This window comes from Rhyacophila brunnea, unplaced genomic scaffold (assembly GCF_057557595.1).
Source record: "Rhyacophila brunnea isolate RB1 unplaced genomic scaffold, BYU_Rbru_1.0 scaffold_17, whole genome shotgun sequence".
NCBI classification, from domain to species: Eukaryota; Metazoa; Arthropoda; class Insecta; order Trichoptera; family Rhyacophilidae; genus Rhyacophila; species Rhyacophila brunnea.
The window spans coordinates 25,789,356-25,802,729 of NW_028232827.1; the positions used below are offsets into that span (position 1 = coordinate 25,789,356).

The window sequence follows — 13,374 nt, forward strand, 5'->3', positions numbered from 1 at the left end:
TTATGCATAGTATAATATGTGCCTGTGCATAGTGGAGCTTATTATACTTAACTGATTTTTTATTTCCAACAGTTTTTAGTCATTTCTCCAATCCATAGAGTTTAGAGTACATGACAAACAAATAACATGTGACGTTTGCCATTTGCTCCATTTGCTCCATTTGAACCGGCACTCACAATTTTTGAGACGCATTCCACCGCTACTTCGCTGTAGAGTTTTCAAACTGACTTGATGCTTTTCCACAGTAAGCCTACGGTTCAGTTATGACATTCGGTTACATTTTGTTCTCCACTATGGAAACTTTAATCCGAATACAGCTATAACTGAATGCAGCAAACTAAATATTTTTTACCGAAGGATCTATTTCAATTATTTTAACATGAAACTGTGGAACTGACATAAATTAGTTTCTCATTATTTTTCATACATGTTTTTATTGTGGTTAACACTGGGATAATTCAATTAAACCCCGCTTCACACATTTTATCAACATGCTGCTTACGGTTAATGAAATTTTGTATTCAAACTAAGGAGATAGTAATATTTGTATACCAAAATCATAATTCTAACGATTAAAATGGACCATCACTTTGTATTCACCACATATTAATATTGTTTTTACAACATGTGTTGATGAACATATATGATCTTTTTTAAATATGAGTTCTGTAGGAGTTACAGTTATTGTCAATATCACAGAACAGATTAATAAGATATAAGTCTGGAAGCCAGTCGCCATAGGGCAAGACTTTGAAGCCAGGTTTGATTTATGACATAATGATGTTCAGGCCATAAAATTCAAGAAATACAAAGCCTGCTCAATATCTTAAAATATTACCTATATCGACTGCGTTTTGTTTAGCAACAATATTTTATTGCATATTATGATAGCGGCGTAAATATTGAAAATAACATATTCTTTAGTACTTGTTTTAAGTTTATCCTATATTTCTTCACACTTGAGAATCGTACCTTCTTACAGCCCCAGTAGTACCAGAAGTTAACCCATTTCCCTAATACTTTTGTGTCAAAGTAACAATTTTTCAGAATTTACAATAATTTTGCTAAAGATGGTGAATAATATCAAAATCATTTATCGTATGAATAGGTTATATGTCTAAAGGGGCCCGTAAACGAGCATCAAAAATTGCAGATTGCACTGATGACCCGTCATCAGTGTCGGGCAAGTAAGGCTGATGTATTTTGTGCGTACACGTGACAACAACGGCCGGCAATGAAGTTTCTGCACCATATCTCGTCCTATATAATCACATAAACAAATCTAAAATAAAATAAGGATTTGGATCGGGTCCTACTTAAACAAACGTGAAACACATATAAAAATAATATAGTAATATAAACCAGAAATTAGTTATTGATAATTATTTATTTAAAAACTTTACAAGAATGACAAAAATTGACTTTTAGTAGGTATTTGTTATATACAATTAGTGCGAAAAAAAAGAAAGTAGATACGGTTATGAAGAAAGCAACACTGATTACCATTATACTGTCACCACTCTTCGATTTTTGCCAACTGGAGATTCATACAGGAGTGGAGAAGGAGGTGGACATTCAGGGTGTTCAACTCTTCGATAATTGGTCCTTTTCATATTTTGATCATTATATAGTTTGGCTTACATGTTCCATAGTTCAAGACGTAAATAAACCTCGTTAATATGCTTAAATACCCTGTGGTTTGTTCATTTATTCTTGTACGTAGTATGAATTGACGATTAGTAATAACACCATAATAATATTAATAATGACACAGCGAAAAATTATAATAATGTATTGTCGAATCGGCTGTCACTACATACAATATTTTTATTGTTGCTAGGGTGAGGTCAAATAGAGACGCATACATGGAGCAGAGCGAGAATGAAATAGATTTATCAAGCAATTATTGCCGTATCATTATATTACATATAGCGACCAACCATGTTGCCAGAGAGCATGGGAAATAGATGTAAAGTTTCGGCAACGTAGACTACTATTGTTGTGTTTTGGGGAACCATTAACGACGACACAATTGCTGTATCAAATTGCCGTAAAAAGTGGCTCGGTTACGGGCCCCTTAATAATCACTAGTTTAGTATCTCTAAAAATGAATTAAAAATATGACCTGTTTTATTCACAATTTTCCCATTATAAATTCCTACCTCTACTCGACTATAACTTGGACTTCTACCAACCATCCCTTTCCCGCAACACTTTGTTCCCTCTCTGCCCCCATTACACACCGTTGACAATAAATATAACTACGCAAATTCAAATGTAAATTTTGGTACTCCTGTTGGTATGAGGAGATCACCGATGATCGAAACAATATTTATATGCCGGTGAATACTAACCGATAACACATTATATAAAATATCACTTTTCACCGAAATACTCTATGGTTTTAATCTTTTGGTGACAATTTGATTCATATTGTTGTATTTTATTTCATGATTTATGGTAATTCACTTGCTTTCATGAAATATTCATTGTAGTTTTTTAGTATGGGATCATATTATACTGTGTTGAAAATACTTCATAATTTACGGGATCCATATTTTATTGTATGCATCATAAAACTAACGATTCATAACAAAAACTTACATACGCTATTTTAATGCTTATTAACATTCAGAGTGTTTTTTTAGTGTGTGTATTTACTCAGATATGCCTACAAGATTAGAGTAATATTTAAGGTTTGAAGTCAGCCCTCGTGTTCTATTGCGTAAGGCGCTGGACTGCCATCCGGGGTTCTGGGTTTGATTCCCGGCGAGGCCACAATATATTTATGTGGTTTTCTCAAAGCGTGGGTGTTTGTGATTGTTTCGCTTCTATTACTAATTATACTACTGTTTCATTACAGTACTGTTATTGGGTCTCATGGTACGTTGCAGTGTTATAAAGAATATAAAATTATGTATATTACATAATATATATTTCATTCTATGATAATATATAAAAAGTCCCAACATTTTTATACAGCCGTACCAATAATATTGATGTTTAATGTTTCTATGTTAAAATAAAACAATATAATATAATACTTATTCCACATAATTTTATATTGCTCATTACTGGTTTCGTATCATTACCAGCAGGTCTATTCTATACAAAAGGCAACTATCGACCGCTAACGTGCTAAAGTGATAATGTGTTAGTATCTATTACATACATTTTGTATTGAAATATTATAATTGTAACAATCAATTAGCCGTTTAATCAGTCGAAACTGTTTCTCTCTCTCGCTCTCTCTACCACTCATGCTCTAAATTTTAGCACAGGCAAGGGGCATGCCGTTAAAATATAGCATTTATTGTAACAATTAATATCAACTAATTGTAATTGTTACAATACGTGCTAATAATTCAATACAAACATACCGCAAACCTAGTTAGCGGTTTTAGCGGACGAAAGCAGCCTTTTGTATAGAATAGTCCCGCAGGACATTCTCAACTGATACAGAACTGGTTCTAATTATTATTGAATTATGTGAATAAGTATTTTGTTTTATTTTAATTAATGAATAACATCATTCATTTGTTGGATCAGGATTAGTTGATTGTAATGAGTAATCTTTACTAGGGTTTGGGTAAACCCTTGATGTAGGCATATCTGAGTTTGGTTTCTTGCAACATCTTATTTGGGATGAGTTAATGAATTTTAATGCTACTTGAATTGCAACTGTTTATATTGGGAGTTTATGTCGCTTCTAACATATCCTTTATAAGGTGAAGTCATCTACTTCTATTTGACTAATTTACTTTGAAATATAATTCAATTATCTAACGATCCTCTATCCAACATAATATTATTACCATTTGAATGGATTATTATAAGAAATTGTCATCGGGTTTCATGGTTTAAAAATTATTGTTACGGGACCTTGGGAGAGGGGGGGTGGGGGGGTGATTATCGATACTTCTTCAGATTAAAAAAATTGTCACCGCTGATCGGTGCTATTTAGATGACAGCCCTCGTGGTCTAGTGCGTAAAGCACTGGGCTCTCTCGGGGGCTCCGGATTCTATTTTACTGCACTACTGTTTCACTACAGTACTGTCATCGGGCTTTATAGCCTGTTACAGTGTTGAAAAAGTTTTTATTAACCATGATACCTGCTAAAATTTTCTTTGGTACGGTTGATTTTAAAGCACTCTTATTTTAATAAGAAGTTACAATGATTCTTGTTATATAACTGAAATCTTTTGAAGATTTCCTTAAGAAAAAAAGTCTCGTTTCACTGTAATGCAGTAGTCGGCGGTAGACATCGCCGGAGAGTTTTAAAATTCATTCGGGGGGGTCGTGTAATAAATGTGACGGGGGAGACGAGGGACTGATAATACGCATGCATGACAGCCATGGCCAACCACGTGGGAGCAGTGCAGCCGCAGCTCCCTCACCACCAGCTCCAGCAGCCCCTCGGCGAGCACCACGCTCACCACATTCATCACCACGTCCCGCCCGCTGGCGCGCCCCTCAAGCAGCACGCCGTCCCTAGTGAGTCGCCCACTACTGCCCGTCCACGATTGTTGCCAATTATTCAAATTGTCTAGTGCCACATTCTTGCCCGTGGCTGTAATCACCTTTGCGCAAATGCCATTCCCTGTTTTAAATATTTGCACATCTAAATTATTACTGCTATCGATTGTATCGATCTATTGTAGCTCTTAATCAGTCGGATCAGTAGACTACTCTCCTATCCAATAATGTAAACTATGTATAAATAGTGTTTTTATTCCCTGCCATATTTTATTTTTTGTGGTTTTGCATGCCCGACGAATCGGTCGTTCGATCCCGTCTCACCCTGTTCATTCATTTTAAGATTACGTTTTGCTTATTTCATCGGTGCATTGTTTTTATATCGTTTGGCTGGTTTTGCTTTTGTTTCTCATTGGCTGTTGGATTTTCTTCTAGCGTATCTACTTACTTAGAGAAGGTCTGAAAGTCATCTGAAAATGACGGCATTGGTTAAAGGGACCCTCTTTTTCATTTCTACAAAACTGACCGTAGATTACCATCATTAATCGGTTGCAAGTTGTAATTCAGATTTGATTTGAAATTTGATTCAGTAATTCTATCAATATTCCTTTAGTAGAAACTATGTTTCACATACCGTCGTTGAAACTAGAAAATTGTGTAACTCCAAAAACACTACTTTACAGGAGAGACAAAAAACATTATGGTTTCCTATACAAATGTATGGTTTTGGAGTGAAATCATCCATGATTTAACAATGATACAATTTTTCTGGAATTACAAAATTTGCAAGACGGATAGATATTATCAACGGCCACTAGATGGCATTCAAAGTGAATTTTCGATTAAAACGGAGTTACACAATTTTCTAGTTTCAACGACGATACATAAAATCATTTTTACTTGAAAAGTTTTTTGTTATCAGAAATGAGGTTATGATTATTTTATTATTATGTTCAGTCATCACAGGTCATTTATTGATTTAATTATGTTTTATTTATATTTCTTACAAAATCATCTGAGTACATAAATAAGATCATTGTTTGAAAAGATATTGACATACAGTTTCTATTAGTGTTTTTAGTGTCCTTCGAATTAAAAAAAATTTCACTTTAATAAAAAATACTATTACTCCGTCATCGTCAAATATAAATCATTTACTGTGACACATGATGCTTTAAACTTTGATGTGCAAATGCATAAATTTTTACATACATATCCGACCAATTTAACTGTTCTATTTTTATCGAGTGCGGAATGTTTCCTTACGAGATTCACGTTTGTACTGAAAACATTTTTAAATAGACTGAGAGCGGTTACTTTGGAAAGGTTTCACTGTGAAAATAAAATTGTGGCTCATTTAATATTGATCACTTAACATATTTAATTTTTTTAAATTTTCATTTTTATCACTAAAATAATACCTACCTATAAAAATAATAAACTTTAATCATTCAATTGTGAAATTTCATAATGCTGAATTTATTATGCATAAATATTAATGCAATGAAAAGACAAATTTATTACAGACTGTGTTATAATGATATGAAAGTTTTATAATAATGAATAGGTTTTGTTTTATAACATATAGTTTAGTACAATAGGATAAAGAATATTATACTGCTTCTATAAATAAGTTATGAGAAAGTTATTCAGTTTGTCTATTAAATAATAAGAGATGAAACTTTCCAAAGTAACCCGTAGAAAACAAAAATAAATTATTTGAGAAATGAGGACGCCACCTGTGTTATAAAAGCGGCAACACTTACTCGAAGCGATGAATGAACCGACCTTCTTTGTCTCCCCGTCGCACACATGCGCCACGGCTTTATTTTCTTTTTCTATCTATTTAATGGCGTATGGAAGAAACAGCTGGCGAATGGCCAACAATTCAGTCAACAAGTCTTGTTGGACCGCTTCCAAGTACATCACCGATGTCTTGACAAAAGCAACTGTCATTGCGTGGACACTGAACATTTTCTCTCTTACAAAAATATCTCATTTGGGCTTTGAAACGAATCGATTTTGTTATTGACATTGACAAATATTGCAGCCTCATTATCGTGATCAGTGATCAGTGAAAACAGTGATCGAGAAGTATCGCCAGTTGTCACGGTGACAGGTGAACGAGTGTGTTATTGAAAATGTGTTGTGAGAGTTTTTCTACACAGGTTAGGTCACGTTACACTTTGTTTGTTGGGCAATAAGATCGCTGCCAAAAGATGAATTGGGACCATTTCCTGCTTTAATATTATTCAAGCATTAGGCAATGAGTATTTTTGTGACATTGATCATTTTTCAGTGTTGTTTTGGATCGTGCGCGTTTCGATGAAGAAAGTCGGTTCTGATTAATATTGATGGTGAGGACGCGCGTCTGCATCATAATGTTTTGTTTTTGTTGTGAGTTGAAGTGTAATTAAACAAGTGAGGTGAGATTTAATGGTTGTGTTTGATTGTTCAGATGTAGTTGAAAACGGGCCCATTTCTCAACATCATTTGCCAAGCAGTCAGCAGCACCCTTCACACCCGTCGCATCCCACGCCGCAGTTATCTGTCAACCTCCAGGTAAATATTTATCATCAATTTGTAATTTGTATCAAACTTCAGACAATTTTTAGATATACTTGTTACATTTTTAAAAATAAATATGTTAAAATTTAAGTTAAATATTATTTCTCATTTATTGTTCAATGTATCTAATCAAAAACTTATATCCTGATAGTACAACTATTGCTAATATGTACTAGTATGATTATAGCCTCACAGACATAATGCTTATGGACAAGGGAGAGCATACATTTTGCTGGGTTGAATTAATATGGTTCTATAAATAATTAATCTTCTGCTTCATATTAATGTTTTCCAAATTTGCCGATCTTTATTTTGGACCAGAATGTATGTTTAGTGACATGGATATAAACTTCTTTTTGCTTAATTTTCACTGGCCCGCTTCTTTCTGTAAACATTCTTATGTTGGCGGCTTCATAGTTCTAGGTGAACGAACAGCCCGATAGTAATATTGGCCGTGTTGTTATTTCAGGCGACATCGATGAGTGCGGCGGCGGGCGCGGCAGCCGTGGCCGACTCGCCGCCCGCCTCCCCTCCCCCTGCACCGCCTCTGCCCCTGCCTCTGCCGCCCAACAGGCCCCTCACGGCCAACGGGCCCTCCCGCCAGTCGCCCCCGCAGCCCCCTTCCGTTCCGGCCCTTCACTCGCTGAAGAGCATCGCGGCGGAGGCGGTTGAGCGGGCGGGTCTGGAGAGAGCGACGGCTGCGTCCCCTCTGGCGTGCGCCAACATCACCCCGCTGATGGGCGTGGCGCCATTAGGTCCCGAGCCCCTGCACAAAGAGCACCAGATGCAGTTTCGCCGAATGGAGACCGCCTACTCCCACCTGCCGCATCCCTCCGACACTGAGAGGATGCGCAACTACCTGCCCCGACACATCTATCCTACGCCTGCGTACTACAATCAGGTCGGGTGTTGCCGTCTTCTCTTCATCTCCTCATTTTCGTTGATTAGTTTGTTGTGATAGAATTAGAGCTGTTAAAATGCCTAATTTTTTTAAAGGTTCAGTTCGAGTGGAAAAACCGAATGGGGTTTGGTTCTATTGAATCGAAAATCGAGGTTTGAATATTTTATTTTTATTTCAAAACAAGTAAGTTTTCCAAGATATAGTTACCAGTTTGGAGCCACTGTATTAAGTAGGCATTCAACCATATTAGAAAAAAAAGTTTTGGAATTCTACAGCATGAGTGAACCAGAAACTAGAATATCAGTAATACAAAAATAGAAAACAATAGTACTTTCAGAACCCTGACTTTTTTAAGGGATTTCGTTAACAGTTTGGGAATTTTGAAATTCTTAATCAAGGATTCCGGTTCCCAAACAATTAAGGGATTCTCAGGGCTCGGTCCACTTTCAGCTCTGGATAAAATACATACGACTTCATCTGTCATAATAGATATCAATAAACCGTTTGGCCCTTAAACCATAGATACATCTAGACACCACCCATTGCATTGCTAAATGAAGCTGCGTGCCGTGCGTTTGGTTTGTGGGCGAGCGAACGCATTCGTATTCAAATGTTCGAGACCATAGACCATTTCGCTACTGCTCGCACTAGACGCTCAGAATTAAAATATATTTTTCTATTTTTTTTACGTTATATAGTATTTTTAAGCGGTCAAAATGCAACCATTAGGTAAAAATATCCATAATTTAAGTTATTTTAAAGAAACACGGTCATTTGATATTAAAATATATAATAATATACAAATAAATTATCACGAACATGTATCAACTTACCTATGAAACGTAATACCATCTTCTTGCTTATCAGTATGGCTACCACATTTTAATACAACACACAGAACCATCTTCTCTACTTAATTAACTAAAAATATTCACTGACTTTATGTTTAACACAAAAAATAGCAATTTTAGCAACACGGTTATGGACGCTTAGTTAAGCAATAAGGTAAGCTTTGGCGGCTACACCGTAGCAAACCATCTCCCACGTCTGTAAATCTTTTATCTTACTCTAGCGCGTGTCGCAAAGATTATAAGGGTGCCGAATACTTTCTCACTCGCACTTATGCATCGTTTTTGTTCAGGCCTTGGTTTGGCCAGATATGTACGCACACAAAATATTCTTGCTAACGGTTCTTCAGTTAGAATCACTGTTATAATATTACAGTGGTATGATTTCCTACTGTAATAAGTTATTAATTGACGGTGTAGTATCATATGAAATGGCGTTTGGCGATTTCTGATATCGAATATTGTCTTTAGGTGATGATCCAGAACATGGATACGCTGGACTACTTCCAAAGGCTCACGACAGACACGCTGTTCTTCGTGTTCTACTACATGGAGGGGACTAAGGCGCAGTACCTGGCCGCTAAGGCTCTCAAGAAGCAGAGTTGGAGGTTTCATATTAAATACATGATGTGGTTCCAGCGCCACGAGGAACCCAAAATCATCAACGAAGAATATGAACAGGTCGGCTCACTTCATTGCAACATATGAATGACAACAGATTGTAAATGTTATATCTGTGAAATTTTTTTTAATAATCTGTTTAGTCACCGCACATTTCTGCTTAGTATAGTTCCGGTGCTTCCCAACCTTTTTCAGGTCACAGGACACCATTCCATTTTTTTTTCAAACTTTCGACTTGAGTATATTTTGCATATCAGATGGATGAGTTTCAACTATATCTATAGCTAGTATTTTCAAATAAGGATTTCATAATTTTTAATCAGGCCTAAAATTCCCATACTTCTCAAAACAGTGGATTTTCAACACAATAGATAACCATACAAAAAGTGCTCAACTATGGATTACCCACTTTGAAATAATATTTGTATCTATCACAAAAGCTCTCAATATGTAATATGCAACAGTTTCGCTGCCTAGTATATACTATAGAATTAACGCCATGTGCCAATCCACGAAAACGTAAGAATTAGGTCAAGGTAGATGAAAACAAGTGATGACTATATTGTAAAATGCTCGAAAATATTATTATGTTAAGCAATTTATTTTATGGATTTTTTTATGGCCTGAGATAAGGTAATTTATTGTTCCCTAATTGATTTTATGAGATTTGGTGTTCACCATGTTATGAAAAGTATCAAATTTCAAAGCAATCCACTTGAGTAACACTAATATGAATACCAATTAATATTTTCTTTGGTGCTTGACTAAAAAACTTTTTATCTTTATAAAATCATACTGAAAAATATTCTAAATAACCTAATGCTGCCACTGCCGAACATGTGATAAGTGATAATGATAAGTGGTATGTAGTAGGACCTTATAAAACACAGTGCCGAAAAATGTCTATAAAAAAAACAAATTAAAAACCAACTAGCGAAAAATATCGGTAACGTATTCATCTACGATGTCAGCTAAGAAATAAATCACTCAATGGTAGTGCCAGTGAAATAATGACAATTTCGTAATTACTATACAGGCGGCTCTGATCGGATACGGCGGCACCGACTATGAGTGGTGACGCGGCTCCGATCGGAGCCGGAGGCAGCGATGCTGTTAAAATGCTAAACAAATAGTTGATACGAGAACAAATTTGGATGAAAAATGTACAAAAATATCACGTATTATTAAAAGGATAAAACTTTATGGCACACTTCCCAACCGCTCCATTTGTTGCCTGGTTGGGAAGTTCAGGTCTAAAGCAGCGGCTCCCAACCGGTGAGTCACCACCCCCATGGGGCCTGACTTTATTGTTACTCTAACTTTTCCTAAAAATCACATTGCTATTTCACAAATATAATTATTTTAATGGGAAACAAGAGGTTTTTGCTTTATAGTTAATAAACTGAGACTAGGTTTGATTAAGTATACTTATTAGTAAATCGTTACTTTTTTTTTCTTTTTGTGGTAGTCATTGTAGAAAAATTTAAATCATGTTATGTTGTGATGTGAAGTTGAAAATGCCAAATGAAATACAATATTTTAAGAAAAAAATTACTGCCTTATGCATTTGTTGTTTGCAAGGGCTGTGCAGAAACTGGATTAAAAATGTCATTTTTTGGTTTTCTTAAATATGTACCTATACAATCAGTGTAATTCAAATATCTTAAAAAGACATTGGTTATTTTATTTCTCAATAGAACCTTTGTTGAAGGCTTTTTCTAATAACAGGTCATATTGTTGTAGCTTGTCTCGCTGATGCCATGCTGTAATGGCTGGAATATAAATCCAAATTGGTTTCTTGGTAGGATGTTTTTAAGTAATAATGATTAGTACCTACTGCATGTTACCTACTTGATTTTAATACTGTCGACCGAGGGTATTTGAGTGAAGTTGAATTTAATTTAAGAAATTTTGAGAGAGTTGCCTATTATTCTATAGAATTCCCATGGAGTAGTATAGAACTTTCATAAATTAGAAGTTACTTTACCTAGAGCTTGTGATTTGTCGACTTTTTCATTTCTGGACAATTCTCGAGAAATTGTCATTATTACATAATTACCTTTTACTGATTATTTCATTATTTATTAAGATCTTCTGGCCAAAAAAAATTACAATAAATTTTTTTTTTTAAATTCCGTGTAGATTGAAAGCCAATACCTTTTCTTTCCGCTCCTGCGGCCAAAAAAAAATATAAAATTAAGAAATTCTAGGTATCAGTTATGTACTTATTCATCTTTCTTCTGAAACTGTGTGAATCGTATCTATTTATGTCTCACGTGTACGTTTTGGGTTCCAGGGCACATACATCTATTTCGATTACGAAAAGTGGGGCCAGCGGAAAAAAGAAGGCTTCACGTTCGAGTACAAGTACTTAGAGGACCGGGACCTCAACTGAGGCGGTCGGGCGGTCGGCTGGAGTGGCATTTCCATTTTCCATGTGAGGATCGCAATCCCGCAAGTGATATTGTATAGATCATTTTAATCGGTTTAATGTGGACGCGTGCGCGTGCGCCTGCATTGATTGCCGGCGGGGCACTCGATCGATATCTTTGTAGACATTCTACAGTTAAATATTTTTAAGTCGTTTTAAGAGTTGAGCGGCCCGAGCGGAAACAGATACGTCGGCGACATTCCACTCGCCGCTTCCCGACGCCGCTTGTGATTTCCTTTTATTATTATCTGTGATTTGATTATCTGTCGGTTCGGGTTGTGTTCTGTCATGCGGATCGAGCGGCGGTCAGACGGCCGCGGGGGGGAAAGGGGGGGCGTATTTGGTGCGGCGCGGGCCGGCTTCGACCGCGGATTGTTTTTCTCGTCGATTGAGTGAACGCAGCGAACAAACAGTACAAAACATTCGATTGAACGATTCTCTTTCTCCTTCGGAGAGCGGGAGAATGATCCCGTGAACATCCTGCCTCGTCGCAAAACTGTTGATAGTTTTCACTTTTGTAAAAAGTTTATCGAGAAAAGTGGTATAAATAATAATTTAAAAAAAGTCTGTACAGATCTATTTGTATAGAAATAATAAATAACAATTGAAATCAAACGTGTTGTGATTTTTATCTCCGCCTGAATGATGTTTTTATTTGTTATATTTTTTTCTTTTATACAAAAGGTTATTATTTGTATAATAAAAGATATACTCAAAACTAGAGGGGAGGAGTTTTGATTTTCATCCATCATCACCATCACTATCGTCATCATCAACCGCTCGTTCATCAATTATCTTGTATTCGTTTGCTGTTTGCCAACATTGTCTAAGCTGCATATTCCCTTAACAGGGTTAAATTACAAATTTGCCTATTTTGATTTATAATATATTTTTTTACTGTTATTAAAATAAACAATTATTGTTGAATACTATACTTTATTATTTATATCAATTTTTCGTTTCATCCTTAAGAAATCTTCATTGGTTGTAAAAAACTTGTTTGTTACTATTTAATTGAAGATATCTCGAGGGCAATACCAGCCTTAGAGTAAATAAAATATTGTCGATACAGTACAAAAAACTGTAATAAACTGTAATAATCAACAATAGTTGAATGTATATTATTTCTATTTGTACGCCTACTATTAATTGAGCAGTAACATGGTGGCTTATAATGTGTTGGGTCTCAGGTTCGAATCCTGGGTCTGACAGATTCACATGTTGTTTGAACTCTGAGCATGGACCTAATAGCTTGGGCAAGTGGGTAACATCCATTTCTTGTAAAAATAAAAATTGTTTAATATAACCTCCACTCCATGGAGGCCCATAGATCCTCTTAGGATCGAACACTGTGATGTAATGTATTTTTATTTATATATTAATAATTATGCATTTAAAAATGGCAAACATTTTCAATTTTCATCTAGCTTACTGGTTACATACAACCATTTGATTGGTGTTCAGGTAAAACTACATACATTGACATTTCTCTAAAATGAGCTTTACAAAACCCATGATTGCATTTTTT

At 35.6% G+C, this 13,374-nt stretch overlaps 1 protein-coding gene across 8 annotated transcripts in view; it reads left to right on the plus strand.

Moving 5' to 3' along the window:
- Not3 (CCR4-associated factor Not3) overlaps nt 1–12,569 on the plus strand; it is a 33,818-nt gene extending 21,249 nt beyond the window's left edge. For 2 of the 8 annotated variants that reach the window (XM_085944995.1, XM_085944997.1), the window contains exons 8-12: nt 4,355–4,495; nt 6,936–7,039; nt 7,515–7,946; nt 9,266–9,475; nt 11,712–12,568. In XM_085944995.1, coding sequence (XP_085801121.1) covers nt 4,355–4,495; nt 6,936–7,039; nt 7,515–7,946; nt 9,266–9,475; nt 11,712–11,810 — 986 coding nt within the window. In that variant the 3' untranslated portion in view covers nt 11,811–12,568. Of the gene's footprint in view, nt 1–4,354; nt 4,496–6,935; nt 7,040–7,514; nt 7,947–9,265; nt 9,476–11,711 lie in introns of all 8 variants that reach the window. The other 6 variants (XM_085944996.1, XM_085944998.1, XM_085945000.1 and 3 more) reach the window with 4 other exon arrangements.
- The last annotated feature ends 805 nt before the right edge of the window (nt 12,570–13,374 follow it).